The sequence below is a fragment of the Malaya genurostris genome, chromosome 3 (genome assembly GCF_030247185.1).
Source record: "Malaya genurostris strain Urasoe2022 chromosome 3, Malgen_1.1, whole genome shotgun sequence".
In the NCBI taxonomy this organism is placed as follows: Eukaryota; Metazoa; Arthropoda; class Insecta; order Diptera; family Culicidae; genus Malaya; species Malaya genurostris.
Window position 1 is genome coordinate 164,639,338 of NC_080572.1, and position 17,573 is coordinate 164,656,910.

The window sequence follows — 17,573 nt, forward strand, 5'->3', positions numbered from 1 at the left end:
TTACAGCTGTGAGTATTACATTTTCGGCAAAATATTTACTGCTGGGATCTCGATATAAAGAGAAGAATGGAAGAAATTGCCTTAGGCTTATCGCGCCTCATAAAGCATCCAAATTGAATCATTACAGTCAACATCATTCGACCGAAGATGCACTTAAATAACAAGCATATAAATGGGCGAGCATTCGCACCATCCAGTGTAATTATCGGTGTTAACAATTTGAGAAGAAATGTTAACTTCTGTTCACACGCGCACATGTTAATGATTGACGGCTTTTGCATTCCGAACTCGCATCATTTTCGAAAACGATGGTTGTTGAATGATTTGTAGTAAGACTACGAGATCGGCGTTGATCTAACAAATTAAGTACTAATTCTGACGGCGCCAGAGTTGGCAACTTTGACCGGCGTGTGAATATCTTTGTACCTCAAGACAAAGCAGCACATGTATTGTTAATCTCAGCCACCGCTCTATCATTAATCAATTTCCTCGCAACGTCTTTATCCAAAACCTGTGAATAGCAAATTTTTTGTTCCAACAAATCTATTCTTGTTGGCGCTAATCAGCTAATGGGGATTCAGTTCAAACAATCTAAATCGTTATTTATGTATAATTTATGTTCATTTCTTCCATACACGTTAATTTTGTATGCATTTAACATGTGTTTCTTCTACCCGTTTTCTATTCAAAATTTCAGACAGCAGTCAGGGATTCGCCGACTGAAGTGAGATGTAGCCAAACTCGGCCAATACAATTCGATCTCACCAATCACCAAATGAGAGACGTAAAACGTGAACGCAAAAAACGGTCAAACCGATTCGTACAACGACCAGACCTTCCAAGCCATGCCTGCCGAGCCCGCAACGCCTCTGGATTACAACCACCAGCAAAACCAGCATCAGGTCCGCATTGATAAAAATTCTACCGGGTGGAACAAGCCAAATCACGCACTCGTATGAAGAGCGGCAAGAAAAATGCTGAAATCTTTGTCCATGCCGCGTCACTTCAAGAAAAACAATTATAATATATTAGAGTCACAATTAGTGCCTGATTCAGATCGAGGCCCACAAAAGCCTGAAGCAGCTCGCACCCAAAAATTATCATCGCCATGTTTTCGAACGAAGTTGTCGTGGTTTTCACCTCCGTTGACTCGATGGCTTCGACGGAGGCGGTATTCCTTGGCTTGGATGTACCTTACGACCAATGCAGTAATAGCCATCGGGATGATCGTCTGCGGCACTGGTGTGACCCTTTGCGATGGAGCAGCCGCTCCAACGCCAGTAGCTAAAGGAACCGTTTCAAGCTACGGAGCACGAACAGGACTCACGCGAATCGGCGTTGCCGATACGTCTCGAATTGTCAACCTAACGCGGCAACACAGCGGTGATCTGTTTTATACGTTTGGTGAGTTATCATGCAATTATAATTTTTCTCTTTCATTTTCGGGTTGTCACAAGGGAATCAGATATAGTTTTTGTGTCAAACTTTGATTCCGTTAAACGTATTCAACTGTAACCTGTATCTAGCGAGTGGAGTTCTTAATCGGAACTTCCCAAACTTTGATTAATGCGTTATATGCGAAGTAACTTTAGTAATTGTAGTAACAACACAACAATATGAAAACTTGTGTTATAAATATAAAAATATGAAAATTTCTTAGCTTAATTTTCATTCACTTTCTGTGACGCCCCTATTGTATTAACAATATTCTAGCTATCTATTCATAGTCAATCATAAAATGTTATTTACATGGCATTTTCAATCGACGATAAATTCAAATAACCAAATCAAATAAACATAACCTAACAAATTTAATTTATTTTAATAGAGGTGTGTGCGTTGGACACGTAAAATTGCGAGTGCAGAAAGGACCATTCATAAACCACGGGAAAGATAAATGATTGTACAGAATGTATAAAAAGACTATGCAATCACTGGGAAAACCGACTTACCAACCGACTCATATACTATTTGACTCATCTCGTCGAGATCACTAAATATCTTTGTCTTTATGTTTATACAAATGTCACTTGATTTTCTCAGAGATGGCTGATCCAATTTTCACAAACTCAGATTCAAATAAAAGGTCTTATGGTCTCAAATTGTTCTATTGAATTTTATATTTATCCGACTCTCGATTCTGCATGCAAAATAAAAAGATCTTGAAATTCTTCAAAAAGTAGATTCAGATCCGACTTCCGGCTCCAGTATTATAGTGCGATAAGTGAAAACTTTTCAATTCCATGAGTATTTTCTTACAAATGATGGCAAAATGCAAATTTTTATAAAACTTACTGATACATTCAGTTTTAGTTGGCATATCTTGTCAGTTGGTAGATATATAAACCTACTTTGAACTATTAGTTCTTCCGGCTTCCGATTCCGAAAGCACCGATAATAGCGAAGAAAAACTCCGAAAACAGAACTCACTTTGATTTCTCAGCAACGGTTAGACCAATTTTCACAAACCTTGATTCAAATTAACGCTCTCGTTATCGTAAAATATACCGAATTCGTGTTCCGAAATTATAGGGCGATGAGTGTGGCAAAACCGGTACGCATCGGTAGGTGCTGGTACGGAAGAAGAAAACACCACCACCTTTGCGAACGAAGCTCACAGTGTGCTTTGTTCAATTTCGTATACTGGAAGAATGCGAGAACGAAAATTTGCGTTTTCAACCGAATTCATCGGCACCAGGCACACATGAGCACGTATATCCAAACGTGTTGTAGAAACCAGAACGCTAAATGTATGTTACCGGTGTTTGGTTTGGTTGATCACGGTTCTTTGTCATCGATGCTGCGGTTGAATAAAATTATCACTTCACGGTAGTGTGGCAGAAAGAGTGAAAGAATTTCAAAACAAAACATAATTATTTAGCTCTTAGATCATGTTACTGTTTGGTTTGCTCTATCCATAGTTACTTTGACAAATTGCGTCAGTTTATACGGAAAACCATATTCATGCATAATCTGGCATAGTTGCTCTCGATCGATACGTTGTTTTCACGACACTTCTGGAGTACTTGTCCCATTTCGAATATGTGATCCGTTAAATCTCGCTAGGTGCGGCCCCAGGAATTCCTTAGCTATTGGTGATAGACGATGGCAAAGGATTTGAGTACCATGTAGGCGGCGTTCAGCAAAGTGAGTGCGCGGTAATTGCAATAGTCTGATATATATATATATATATATATATATATATATATATATATATATATATATATATATATATATATATATATATATATATATATATATATATATATATATATATATATATAACACGAATTTCGGAAAGTAAGTAGTTCCAGTAAATTTCATGTTTTGAAGTGCGTATCAAACAAAACACGATAAAATTTCAAAGCATTATCGGTAGCCGGCTACCGAGAGCTATAACTACATGACAATATTCTTAGAATATTTCCCCTTCCTGTGATGCATGTGATGCATGCAGAAGATTTCACAGTTTCTTGTACCAACATGTAGCGAACTTACAATCCTTCCCTTCGCAAAGATATCTGCATTCGGACGTGGCAAGCGTGAAACTACATGTTAACAGTTCGGCTGAAAAGTTCGTATCGTTTAATAGAAACACACATTTTTTTGCCAAAATTCGTTTTTATTATTCAACATAATTGCCATCAGAGGCGATACAGCGATTATAGCGATCTTCCAACTTTTCGATACCATTTTTGTAGAACGATTTGTCCTTTGCCTCAAAATAGGCCTCAGTTTCAGCGATTACCTCTTCATTGCTTCTAAATTTTTTACCAGCGAGCATTCTCTTCAGGTCTAAGAACAGGAAAAAGTCACTGGGGGGCAAATCTGGAGAATACGGTGGATGAGGGAGCAATTCGAAGCCCAATTCGTTCAATTTCAGCATGGTTTTCATTGTGACACGGTGCATTGTCTTGATGAAACGAAACTTTTTTATTCTTCAAATGAGGCCGTTTTTTTTAAATTTCGTCCTTCAAACGCTCTAATAACGCTATATAATAGTCACTGTTGATGGTTTTTCCCTTTTAAAGGTAGTCGATGAAAATTATACCATGTGAATCCCAAAATACAGACGCCATAACCTTACCGGCCGATTGTTGAGTCTTTCCACGCTTTGGGTTCGGTTCATCGCGTGCAGTCCACTCAGCTGACTGTCGATTGGACTCCGGAGTGAAGTGATGGAACCATGTTTCGTCCATTGTTATATATCGACGAAAAAATCGGTTTTATTTCGATATAACAGCTCCAAACACTGCTCAGAATCATCAATTCGTTGTTGTTTTTGATCGATTGTGAGCTCACGCGGCACCCATTTTGCACAAAGCTTTCTCATATCCAAATATTCGTGAATAATATGTCCAACACGTTCCTTTGATATCTTTAGGGTGTCAGCTATCTCGATCAACTTCACTTTACGGTCATTGAAAATCATTTTGTGTTTTTTTTTTCACGTTTTCATCGGTAACAGCCTCTTTTGGACGTCCACTGCGTTCATCGTCTTCGGTGCTCATATGACCAGTACGAAATTTTGCAAACCACTTACGAATTGTTGCTTCGCCCGGTGCAGAGTCTGGATAACACTCATCAAGCCATTTTTTGGTATCGGCGGCACTTTTTCCATCAAAAAGTAGTGTTTCATCAACACACGAAATTCCGTTTTTTCCATTTTTTTTTCACAATAACAAAAGTAGCTTCACTCAAAATGCAATATCTCACAAACTAATAATCAGACAGCTGTCAAATTTATACACGTATCTTTTGAAGGTTGGTACTAACTGAAAATGGTATGGATTTAATTCTAGTGGCGCCCTCTCATAGAAACGATACGGACTTTTCAGCCGATCTGTTATTCATGAGCTATTACTTCAGAAAAAAAAACAGTTTTAATCCACCTAGTGGTGTTATGATGCCTTTCTCGTATATAATATTGCGGTATTCTATTCAAAATGTATTTCTGCGATTTTTGAAAGAAAATAAGGGATTGTTTGTGCATCAACTAGTATATCATAAAGAATGAAACAGTTCTCTGATCGGTTAGGCCATCCATTAGAAAACGAAACGGTTCACTATTACATGTACTTCCAGCACAGGAACCCGAGAACGGGTATAATCGAAGTCGGTTCGCACGATCACCAATTACCATGGCATACAAACTCCACTAGTTTTTATTCTAAATGGCGATTTTAATTTTTGTTATGTCCGAAAATATGCAGTATTTTTGGTAGGACCATTAGACCTTCCATTTGACTCTAAGATTGGGAATAACGGTTATGAGTCCAGTTTAAAAAATGTTTAACGGTTCTTGTTTCGCCGGTTTAAGCGACGGTGTACAATATTGAACACACTTTACCTTATAACTCCGGAACCGGAAGTCGGATCCTGATGAAATACAGGAATTCCGTATGGGACCGATGATCTTTCATTTGAATCTAAATTTGTGGAAATCGGTCAAACCATCGCTGAGAAAAGTGATCGAACTTAAATTTTGCACATTTCTTATGGATCCCAAAAAAACACGAAAAGTTTGGTGAAGCTGAAATCAAAATTGTGTGCCATACTATACTTTGGTATTGTGATCATTCATCGCAAGCAATATTCACTGCTATAAACATTCGTCAGTGTACCTTTTAATCAGAATGCTTACCAATATAGCATTCATTGTAAATTGCGAAACTATGCCACTTCACTCGAATAATCGATTTTTTAAACATATTAACAGATAACAACGATTATGTTCATAGTTTTTTCACCGGCATATTTTGAACCAATGGAGCTAATAATATACTCCTTTAACATTTTTTACTCATTTGTCACTGAATATCTAAGACAAGACCTGACAACTGGCTTCTTATTCTTCCTTCCGAATCATCCTTCTCGTCATTTGCGCTCTGTGGAATAAATACCAACGTATCGGGTACAGTGTAGCCATATTTGCAGATTTTTTAATAACTTTAGGCCAAGAAAAAAATATTTATTAAATTTAAATTTTTAGACTCGGTTTTTGATTCGAAATAAACATGAAAAATGTTTTGGTGAATGCATTTTAGTATAATATATTAATGCTTAAAAACAATTAATTGAGCTTTATGACAAAACCCGAAGTATCTCATGTTGAACTAAAAATCGATTCCATTGCTGGCGTATTATTAAAGTCAAGTTTGGAGAGAAATGCTTAGTGCGACCACAGTGTGGCACACAACAGTTCATTCTTCTCGTAAAACTAAACACACTTTCAAGTTTACACTAATTTAACAAATCTTTTTTGCTTACACTTTAATTCACTAGAAAGAAAAACGGCTTGATGCTGATTTAATTACAAGGTGCTGCCACTATAAACATTTATTACAAATGAGATTGAAAAATAGTGAAACATCCTCTGAAAATTTTCATTTTCATTGGTGAGCTAAAATTATACCTTTTTATAAGTTTGTTTTCTGATTTTCTTTATACTTGGCATCATTGCTCGCGTACCCTGCAAAAGTTTTTTCTTTTCACAATGTGCGGGTAGCAACGGTAGCAACATCAAAATCAGCCAATCAGAAACTGGTCCATTTTGGAACAAAAGCAGCCCCCCCAGTTGCCAGGTCTTGTCTTAGCTGAATATGAACAATCGTGAACACCGGTAACACGAACTATACTTATTCTGTGTGGTAACGAATTACCAAAAGGTCATCGTTTAACCTGTTTAACCTGTTTTGATCCACCTAGTAGCATATTTTCTCTTTACTTTTATAAAGACACTACGTGCACTTTCATTGTAATTTATTGAAATATGGTTTTTTGGTCAAATGTTCCTTTAAAAATATTTATTATGCGTTAAAGGTCGACGTTTAGAAGCAATATCCCTTAATATTCAGGGCATTTATAAAATATTCATGTCTAAATTTTTACACTATACAATTGCATACAAATTGTTTACTCAAAACGACAACAAATATTTTTCGTCAGGTATCGACCTTCGAAACGTCGGCCTTTAATGCAAAACAGATATTTTGTAACACAACATTTCACCAAAAAGTAATTTAGTCTTAGTAGGTGTAGAAATTGATGCGAGTTTCATTCCTGATTTTCAACTGATTTCCGGTATAGGAAAAGCCAAGTAAATTTGAATGACTAATCAGGCCTATATGTTGGACAAGGTTGAACGATTTTTTACGTATTTTGCATCGTCGTTTCAAACAAAGGCTTGAAATTTTGTAAACCTTATAAATCCGGAACCGAAAGTAGGATTTTTTTTTCTAATTTAGAGCAAACTAAGGGAACCTTCGAAAACCTTCCATTTAATAATTCGTCAATCCGGTCTAATTACTCTTGAGAAATCGAAATGAGTTCCGTTTCGTTCAAGTTAATGATCACTGTTTCCGGTACTTCCAAAATCGGAAATTGGGGACCGGGGTTGCACATGTCAATCAGTTTTAAAATAAACTAGCGCGATTAATATATTGAAACAGTTTTTAGCACTTTTTCTCATAGTTTTTTACTTGTTGTATCGTCTTGTCCCTTCCTTATTGACAGTTTGATATTTTTAACACTTTTCACTCTATAATACCGGAACCGAGAATTGGATTCCGATGAAGTTAGAATTCTATTCATGAACTTCGTAAGCTGCTCAAACCAAATCAGTCCCTTTTATTCGAACTTTTGGTTAGTTGGGTAAGATTCACTCACTCTAAATAAAAAAAAACTATCAGTAAAAAGCGCAAATGGATTGCGTGATTGATGAGTGACAGCATATTGCTTATCAGGAAATTGGCATAATTGGTAGCATCTTAGCGGTCTTTCTTTCATCACCTAGACGCCGGACGAGTTCAGTAAAATCCACACACCAAGTAGCAAACTGAGGCTCTGTACAAAGTCAGCATACATCACAAGAACCATTACTGACCGGTACTGGAGAAGCGGGCATCGCAAAAATTTGCATTTAGAGCAGAGTTTATCGTTGCAATAAATCACTCCGGCTGTTGATCGTCAAACCTTGCGCGCTTGTTTAATGTTCATTTTTATTTAATTTTTGACAAGTCCAACCTACAACCGAGCCGAACCCACTCCGACGACAGGCCACGAATTTTCAGTAGCGAAACATCATCAGGGCCACCGAAGGAATGTAATTAGCATTAAATTTTACACCGAAATTTGTCAACCATGGCCGGAAGGCATCTCGTCGCGGTCTGGGTCGTATTTTGTTTCTAGTGATGGACATTCCAGCATGTCATCTTCAAGCGGTTGTCGAACTCCGCGCTTCTGTACGACTTCAGACTACATGATGTGTCTCAAAATTTCGTGATTGTTTCACGGTGATAACTGGGAAGGGTTTTACCGAGTACAGGCTGCCATAGCACAAACTTTGAAACTGAGGAACTCCAATCACGAGATGACAAATTAAGTGACATTATAATTTACTGACCGTTAATGATGATGAAAACGATAATCGATTATAAATAGTTACAGAGTTAATTATCAATGTTTTACAGTTTTCATATTCTGCTTCTATGTTGTTATGTACCAGTTTATTACATCTAGATAAGAAAAAAATCAACACCGAGGATCAGAATTATACGATTGAAAATTATCTGTTAGTCTAGTAGAATCCCATTCTCGTTAAAATTTTCAAATGTGTACTCCTATTACATTGTAGTAAGATTACCATCCACAGCTATAATCTATGTTTTCTTCCTCTTTCAGAAAATGAAAAATGTGATACAGATACGTGCGTCGGTTTGTCAAGTGGAACGGCAAGTCTTTCCTTAGGAACTGGAAATGATGGACAAAACAACATCAAAGAGATCGGTAAATTAACAGAACCTTTTCCTACTAATTTTCTTCACTATAGAGCTTTGCTTCATGCGACACAATCCATTCCCGATGTTCCTTTTACCGTACGCACACATAAACATTATCACACCCGGACAAGACATTAAGAGATTTTAATTACTGCTATTTGTTGCAGACATGGCATCCAACCTGGAAACTCAGTGCAAGTGCCAGTGTCTCTCGCATTTGACCACATACCGCGAAGATCTGGGCATCTGCGTCGACGATGTGAGAGGTAAGTGAACCGACTGCCACCATAAACTATCATGGAACGGTTGCCACTCGATTACGATCAATAAAATTTATCGGTAATCCACCCTAGAAGATGCTAAGATTATAGCTTTATTGACAGGTTTAGTTTAACACAATGTAGTTTCTATGTGAACAAAATTAAAATTGGAGTAGTAGAATGACTCAAGCCGATTATAAATTTATGACAAGCCTCAGAGCTATTGGAATTTAGATATGCCATGATACTGGAGCTGTATAACCAAAATATATTAAGAAGAGCAAGATCCACTCATTGTTGACATGGCATAGTAGATTTCGATTATACATACGTAAATTCATTCTTGAAGGCTATTTTCAAGACATTTGACTTGTAATTATAATAGCGCATGTTTTAGTCATGTAATGTGAACGTAGCATAACTTTGAAGCGTTTTGACTTTCGCCATAGAAAGGTATTTGCTGGAAAAACTAACTTTTGATCGGAGCCCCTGAGACCCCTAGTATTATATACCATTCGACTCAGCTCAACGAGATCGGAATATGTATGTGATTTTTCTTACCGCTCAATTTTCTAGGAGATGGCTGAACCGATTTCAGCAAACTTAGGCTCGTCTGAAGCTATTGTTAAGCCATTGATCGAGTTTAAAGATCAAAACTTCTGGTTTCGCAAATATAATGGTATAAGTGACGTAAACGACAAAATTTACTTTACTTTTACCACTGAATTTTCTCAAATATGACTGAACCGATTTCAATGAGCTTAGGCTCGTTTGAATACTACTATTGAGTCATTGATTAAGTGCACAGATTGAATAGTTATCACTTCTGGTTCCGTAGATATAATGGTATAAGTGACGTAACTGATAATAAGCAATTTTTTTCGTAACGCTAAAATTTTCTGAAGATGGCTAAACCGATTTCAACAAGCTGTGGCACGTTTTTGAGCAACGTCATAAATCAAGTTCAAAGTTCAAATGAAAGACACTTCTTGCTCTGGATATATTATGGTACAAGCCTATTGTTGTATCCGAAAAACACACTTTTATCTTATCCCTTACTTTTCTTGGAGATGGCAGCATCGATTTCAACAAGCTTAGGCTCATTGGAAAGCTTCTGTTGAATTATTGATCAAGATCGAAAAACAATTTGCGATGACTTCTGGCTCCGGAGACGCCTTGGTATGAGTGACGTATACGACAAATCACTCGTTTTTGCTCCGATGTTTGAATCGGCAAGTTTAGGCTCGTTTGGAAGCTACTATTCGTTCATTAAACAGGTTCCAAATTCAAATGGCTGTCACTTACGCTTCCGGTGTCATAATGATATAAAAACTCCTGAACTCGTGAACCGATTTTAATAATCGAGACTAGTACTGGATTGTGGATCAAGTTCGAAGATCAAATTGTTTACTTTCTGGTTCCGGAGATATAATTGTACAATTATTTCAGGAGGTGAACAATAATAAAGTTCAAATGTATTATTACTGATACAAGAATGTTACCGAATATGTGATGTGAATCACGCATTAATAAGACTGAGTCAACGACAAAAGAAAGGCATGATTACACCACTAGGTGGATTAGGAAAAGGTTTTTTTATTGTTTAAATTTTCATGTTTTCCAATTAATTTGGTTAATGACGTCATTCAACGGGAACGGGAAAAAAATAATAGATTTTATAGATTGAATCTAAATATTTAAGGCCATCATCCAAGTACCATGCGCGCGGGTGGTTTTAGGAACTTTTCGATGGAAATTTGACCTTTGACAAACTTTTATCTATCTGCAGGGCAAAAGTGGCTGAAAAATTCGGAGGATTTTCCGAGTGTTATCAAAAACAGCTCTGAAAAATGAATGTTTTTGTGATCTTTCACAATTATTTGGAAAAATAATGCTATGACATGATTATTTTTTCTCGAATGAACCTTTTTCTGGCTGCAATGATTACATTCAGACACATTTTTGGACAGGCTTTCCACGCTTGTCATGGAAAATCAACGAATTTCATATAACCGATTTCGTTGCATTTTGTCGATTTGGAAGTACTAAATGAAATTATTTCGCAACGACGCTAATTTAATTTATAAACGGAATAATGTTAGTTTTGTAAAGTTTTCTAAATTTTACACAGAATAAGAAATTTTTCAAATTTTCCATCGAAAATTTCCCAAAACCACCAGCGCTCATGGTACTTGGACGATGACCTAAGAACGATTCTCTTGTTCAAACAGGTGTCGTATTCAAGAAATGGAACGAAAACTCTTTTATGGCAGATAATCAAGCCTGAATGTCTCGAAGACCCTAATATTTATGTTTATTGTAGAACAAAGTTTCACACCTTGATTATCAAAAGTGCTACGTATCGGAAAAAAATCCCAACGATCGATTTTTAATCGGACTTTATTGAGAACTAATCGCAAATTCACTCAAACATTAGAAGTACGCATAATTTACCCAACCGTATCATTTCCAATAGATGCCTCAACAGGCTGCATGAAACTACATTTACTTTTGCAATCAACCATTGAATAGTTCTTGTCGATATTGAGTGGAACATTTTTCATACAACTCGCTTGAGCGTCAGTAGCTTAAATATGAAAACGATCATTAATCAGAAGTGGATCATCATCATCATCATCATCATCTCTGTTGAGGGAAATCAAGCACCGCCTACTACTGAGTTGAGGCAAATATACAGTTTAAATCAATGTATCTTTACATTCCTGCAATCACCTAGAGCAACAACAGGAGGTCGGCATCATAGTAATCGTCGATAATTACCTTTTTAATGTCCTTATGCATTGATCAAATTGTGGTATATTTATGATGATAAATAAAGAGTGAGAGCAGGCCTTTTGTTGAAAGTGTTGGTGAATAAGCATCAGAAATTTATGATGTCTTACAGATTTGTTTCGAAGTAGAAAAATAAAGCAAACTGAACAGTGAACAAACACTAGGGTTGAAATTTCGCTTTGATATAAAGACATAGAGTATATTGCAGTATAGAAAGCCTACGCAATCACTGAGGCCCAGAAAATTAAATGTGTGTGATAAAACTGCATGTTTGACTTTCTCGAAGATGGCTAAACCGATTCATACTAAGTCAGATTCAGACAAAACAATAAGACCACTCACTCTCTGACCGAAACGTTCAGTTTATTATCTTTGTAAATAACACGAAACATTACAATTCAACAACCAGTTCAAGCACGACTCCCTTTGATTTGCATGAAACTTTGCATGTGTGTTCGTTATAGCAAATGAAGTATTTTTCACTGGTCTAGACATTTTTTTCACTCATGACTAATTTATAAAACGTGCGTATGTGTTTTTAGCCATATTATTTTCTAACAATTAGAACTAGAAATCAATAGCATCTACAAAAAATATATCCAAGAAGAAGTTAATTGGTAAGTAATTGATTGAATTTTCTAAAAAAATATACATTGAAAAAAAAAATTCCGATTTGTCTAGAAATCGACAGTAAAATTTCATTTTCAAAATTCACCATACGATTTTTTAAATTCCATACTGCAGAAAACGTCAAGTTACAAGGAAAATTATGAATGTTTCAGAAAGTTGGAGAGATGATAAATAAAAAAGATTCACGAGAAAAAACTCTTTAACAATTTTCGAAAAACTATGTTTTCATAGGTATAAATGTATCTGAGCAGTGAAATATTATTCTCCAAGCTACGGTAAATGAAAAAGCTCATAAGAAGCTACTTCCTAAATGCAGTCATTTTTGAGAAATATGAGGAACTAAATTGAGGAAACTGATATTTAAGGAAAATACGTCCTTTTTTAAATTAGTCGGGGTTCTCCATCGCCAAACGTAATTTGAATTATTCTTTGGCATCAAGACGATGCGATCAGCTGTTTTAGAGATATTATGGTTTATTATAATCACAGGGTCAACAAGAGAGTAACCGCCATTTGAAAAAAAAACACCTACTTTTAGGTATAAAAGTTTACCTATGATATAGAAGGTTACCTACCTCTTCTAAGCGTCGTTAAGTAACAGATAGTATGATTTACACTTTGCTTTCAAGCAGTGCCCAATTACTGTGAATACTACAATGCATATTTGCGACTCATGTCGATCATAGTCATATCGACCTGTGTCTGTAGAAAGTACACAGCAACTAGCTTCCAGCGACAATGAGATGCCAGATTATACGACAGCTTCGCCAGCAATATTGGGAAATAATTTAGAAGAAGATTCGCTAGCTAGATCGAGATATTATTTAGAAGAAATACCATCAGCAGCTTCACTCGTCTCAGCATCCTCCAACACAGTGATCTAGCGGATGATTTGAGGAATCAAAATGTTGAGGTATTTAATAAAAGTATTTCTGGAATTAATGTTTCTCCTATAGCAGTTAAAAACCTCAGATCCGACAATTGTCGTCAAGAAAAGTATTCCAAAATCGTTGAAGGCATCATAAAACTACTATTCGACAATCCACCACAAAATGAATCTGAAGAATTTCGACGAAATCATTGATAATTTAAAGGCGAAATTTACTGAACCATATTGCTCAAGAAATGATAAAATACGGATACTCTCAATTTTACCCAACACCTGGGCTGTTCCAATGTAAAAGAATGGGTTAAAGAGTAAAAAGTATTGGCTGTTCCTAACAAAAAATGGATCTCTATAAAAAAGTGAAATACTCCAGTTCTTCAACGATGATGATATAAATAGAATTTGCCGGGACAACGAGATTACGTTTCTATCAGAACTAATAGTGGGCATTAACCAGTTCAGAAACGCCTTTTGCTTTGAAGTCTTAGAGAAACTTTTCAACGATACGAAGAGGTCAGTAAACACCAAATTTCATTCAGTACATTTGCGGCGGTAAGGCCAAACCATTGCAAACTTCTCAATACTTCAGGTTGTCATAATGCGTGTGTTTGTACAATTCATGAAAATGTTGACTTAATGCTTCACCGCCTCAAATAATATACCTTTCAAATTGATTGTAAAGCCCTTTTGGGAAAATCTCTGTGTAATTCACCGGTAAGAACAAAGGATTGTTATCTCCGTGAATGCAATAAATGTCCCACCTGTTCAATTCTTGAGGAAAGCTTGTTAGAGGAACTTGAACCGAAGATTGTAAATGAGATCTCTTTTGAACAATGGATAACTACTGATACACCCAAACCTCCGTTTACGTAAACTTTTTTTACGTTACCTCTTTTTACGTAACTCTTTTTACGACAAAAATCCCAAATAACGTAATCTTTTTTTACGTTGAAAATACTTCGTAAAAAGAGGTTTTCGCATACAATGAAAATCATTTCCGGCTCATTTATATTCCATGGAAATAAGTACAATATAGGTATTTTCGGAACGGGTTTGATGAGTAGATGTCGGAAAATGATGTTTAAGGTGGTTCTGAATTCCAAGATGGCGACTTCCGGTTTATTGATATTCCTTGAAAACCCTTACAATACGGGTATTTTTGGAACCCTTATAATATGGGTATTTTCGGAACGGTTTTGAAGAGTAGATGTTGGAAAATGATGTTTAAGGTGGTTCTGAATTCCAAGATGGCGACTTCCGGTTTATTGATATTTCTTTGAAAATCTTTACAATATGGGTATTTTCGGAACGGGTTTAATGAGAAGATGTCGGAAAACGATGTTTGAGGTGGTTCTGGATACCAAGATGGCGACTTCCGGTTTATTAATATTCCTTGAAAACCCTTACAATATGGGTATTTCCGGAACGGGATTGATGAGTAGATGTCGAAAAACGATGTTTGAGGTAGTTCTGGATACCAAGATGGCGACTTCCGGTTTATTGATATTCCTTGAAAACCCTTTCAATATGGGTATTTTCGGAACGGGATTGATGAGTAGATGTCGGAAAACGATGTTTGAGGTGGTTCTGGATACCAAGATGACGACTTCCGGTTTATTGATATTCCTTGAAAACCCTTACAATATAGGTATTTTTGGAACCTTTACAATATGGGTATTTTCGGAACGGGTTTGATGAGTAGATGTCGGAAAATGATGTTTAAGGTGGTTCTGAATTACAAGATGGCGACTTCCGGTTTATTGCTATTCCTTGAAAACTTTTACAATATAAGTATTTTCGATACGGGTTTGATTAGTAGATGTCGGAAAACGATGTTTGAGGTGGTTCTGGATACCAAGATGACGACTTCCGGTTTATTGATATTCCTTGAAAACCCTTACAATATGGGTATTTTCGGAACGGGTTTGATAAGTAGATGTCGGAAAACGATGTTTGAGGTGGTTCTGAATTCCAAGATGGCGACTTCCGGTTTATTGATATTCCTTGAAACCGCTTACAATATGGGTATTTTCGGAACTGGTTTAGTGCATATTGCGTAGAAATTAATGTTTGAATATTTGTGGATTGCTGATCGTATCCTATATTGTATGAATATTTTCGAAATAGGAAGAGTCGCTTAAAACAAACTATGTTGTGCCTCTAAAAATCACAAGATATACTGTGAGTTCAAGTGTTTCACTCTGTACTCCAGTACTTTCACACTTGATGAATAAAAAATTTATTGTAATCCGTCCAATGTTTTATGTAATGTAAAATTATATTGGCTATATTTTGCCAATATTATTTAATTTAATTCTCAATTTATTGAGTAACTAAGGTTTTCATTGTTTAAGTCATAATCCTCCATTGATACCTTCCACTATCTTTACATGTAACACATGGTGACTGGTAATAGTAAACCTTTTATATAGCCAAAATTTGTACAGGAAGGTAGGTCCGAAATTCATCCTCAATGAGTTTTTGTTAAAATCAATTTGATTATTGTGTTTACTCTCTAATACGGTCGTTGACGTTTCAAACATATACTGAACGCTTTTGGATGGAAAACTGTGGTTATTTAAAAATAGAACTAAAATGTCTTAGTTCATCATTCATCGAGCTAAGTTGAATGATATATAACGATAAGTGTCTCCGAGCCTTAGACAAATTTTTATTTTCATTCAAATCTATATTCTTTCTATAGAGAAATGCAAACATAATGAAATTTACACGACTCAACACTATTAAATCCGTAAAAATACCCATATTGTAAGGGTTTTCAAGGAATATCAATAAACCGGAAGTCGCAATCTTGGAATTCAGAACCACCTCAAATATCATTTTGCAACATCTACTCATCAAACCCGTTTCGAAAATACTCATATTGTAAGGGTTTTCAAGGAATATTAATAAACCGGAAGTCGTCATCTTGGAAATTGATGCTGCTTAGAACATCCTTTTCCTGTAAATACTCATAATTTTCGTTCCATAACTATCCAATATATTGTACATATCTAATAATACATATACATAAGGAAAACTGTTTTTACGTCGTAAATTCCAAATAACGTAAACTTTTTTTACGTCATAATTCGATTTACGTAGTCCCGATTATTACGTAAATGGAGGTTCGGGTGTATATGTAATCTTGAAATCTTAACAAAACCAGTTGCTGATTTTGTAGCATATTTAATAGAAAAACTAGAAAAACTTGCAACATATATAAAATTAACTTTAACAGAAGTAAGCTATCATATTATATATAAATCTGCAAGAAATAAAGCTTAGTGATTAGTTAAAGTTAAGATATTCGAAACATGCAAAATGTAATGAGTATTTAAAGTGCGGTTGGGAAATAATAAAGGTGGTTTGCAAAACGACAATTGTCTTATTATTCTTGGCAAATTACATCTTCAATGTTGTACTTTGCAACTTGAATACAGTCCGCCTTGGTGTTGCTTATGAAAAACCGCATCCAATTCATAAAAAATGTTTATTTTTATAAACCAAAGATTTTTCTTCGATTTTATTTTCAAAATAGCTCGAAAAGAGCTACTTAACATACATCGTCTTAATGTCAAAACATAATTTATTCAAAATTTCATGAGGATTACAAAAGTAATAATCGTGAAGATGGAGAACCTAGATTAATTTATAAAAGGACGTATTCTCATTAAATATCAATTTTCTCGATTTATCATATATCTCGAAAATGACTGCATTTAGGAAGTAACTTTCTATGAGCTTTCTCATTGATTGTAGCATGGAAAATAATATTCCATTGCTCAGATACATTTATTCCTATAGAAACAACGTTTTTCGAAAATTGCTTAAAAGTTTTTCTTCGAGAAACTTTATTATTTATCATCTCTCCAAGTTTCTAAAACATTCAAAATAAATTTAGTTTTCGATTTCACGAAAATTCGGAAGATTTGTTTTACAGTGTATAGTTCAATCAATTACCTACTTCTTCTTACTCTTAGACATATTTTTTGTAGAAGCTAGAGATCTCTAGTTATAATTGTTTGAAAATAATGTGGCTAAAAACACATACGCTATTTTCATAAATTATTATTTCACGCCCTATATATTATATTATTTTCAACCGTTGTGCGGTTGCATTCAGCTTAAATTTTTAAGAACCTTTTCCATCATTTACTACAATTCATCTAATTTTGGAAGACTATCTGATCATACGCACTTGAAAACCACACAGTAAGTGGG

General features: G+C 35.5%; 1 protein-coding gene across 1 annotated transcript in view; it reads left to right on the forward strand.

Annotated features, from left to right (window-relative positions):
- Nucleotides 1–17,573, forward strand: part of LOC131435405 (uncharacterized) — a 217,346-nt gene that overhangs the window by 118,354 nt on the left and 81,419 nt on the right. The window contains exons 3-5 of the mRNA XM_058603248.1: nt 698–1,404; nt 8,683–8,787; nt 8,948–9,046. Of these exons, the coding sequence (XP_058459231.1) occupies nt 975–1,404; nt 8,683–8,787; nt 8,948–9,046 (634 nt within the window). The 5' untranslated portion in view covers nt 698–974. The remainder of the gene's footprint in view (nt 1–697; nt 1,405–8,682; nt 8,788–8,947; nt 9,047–17,573) is intronic.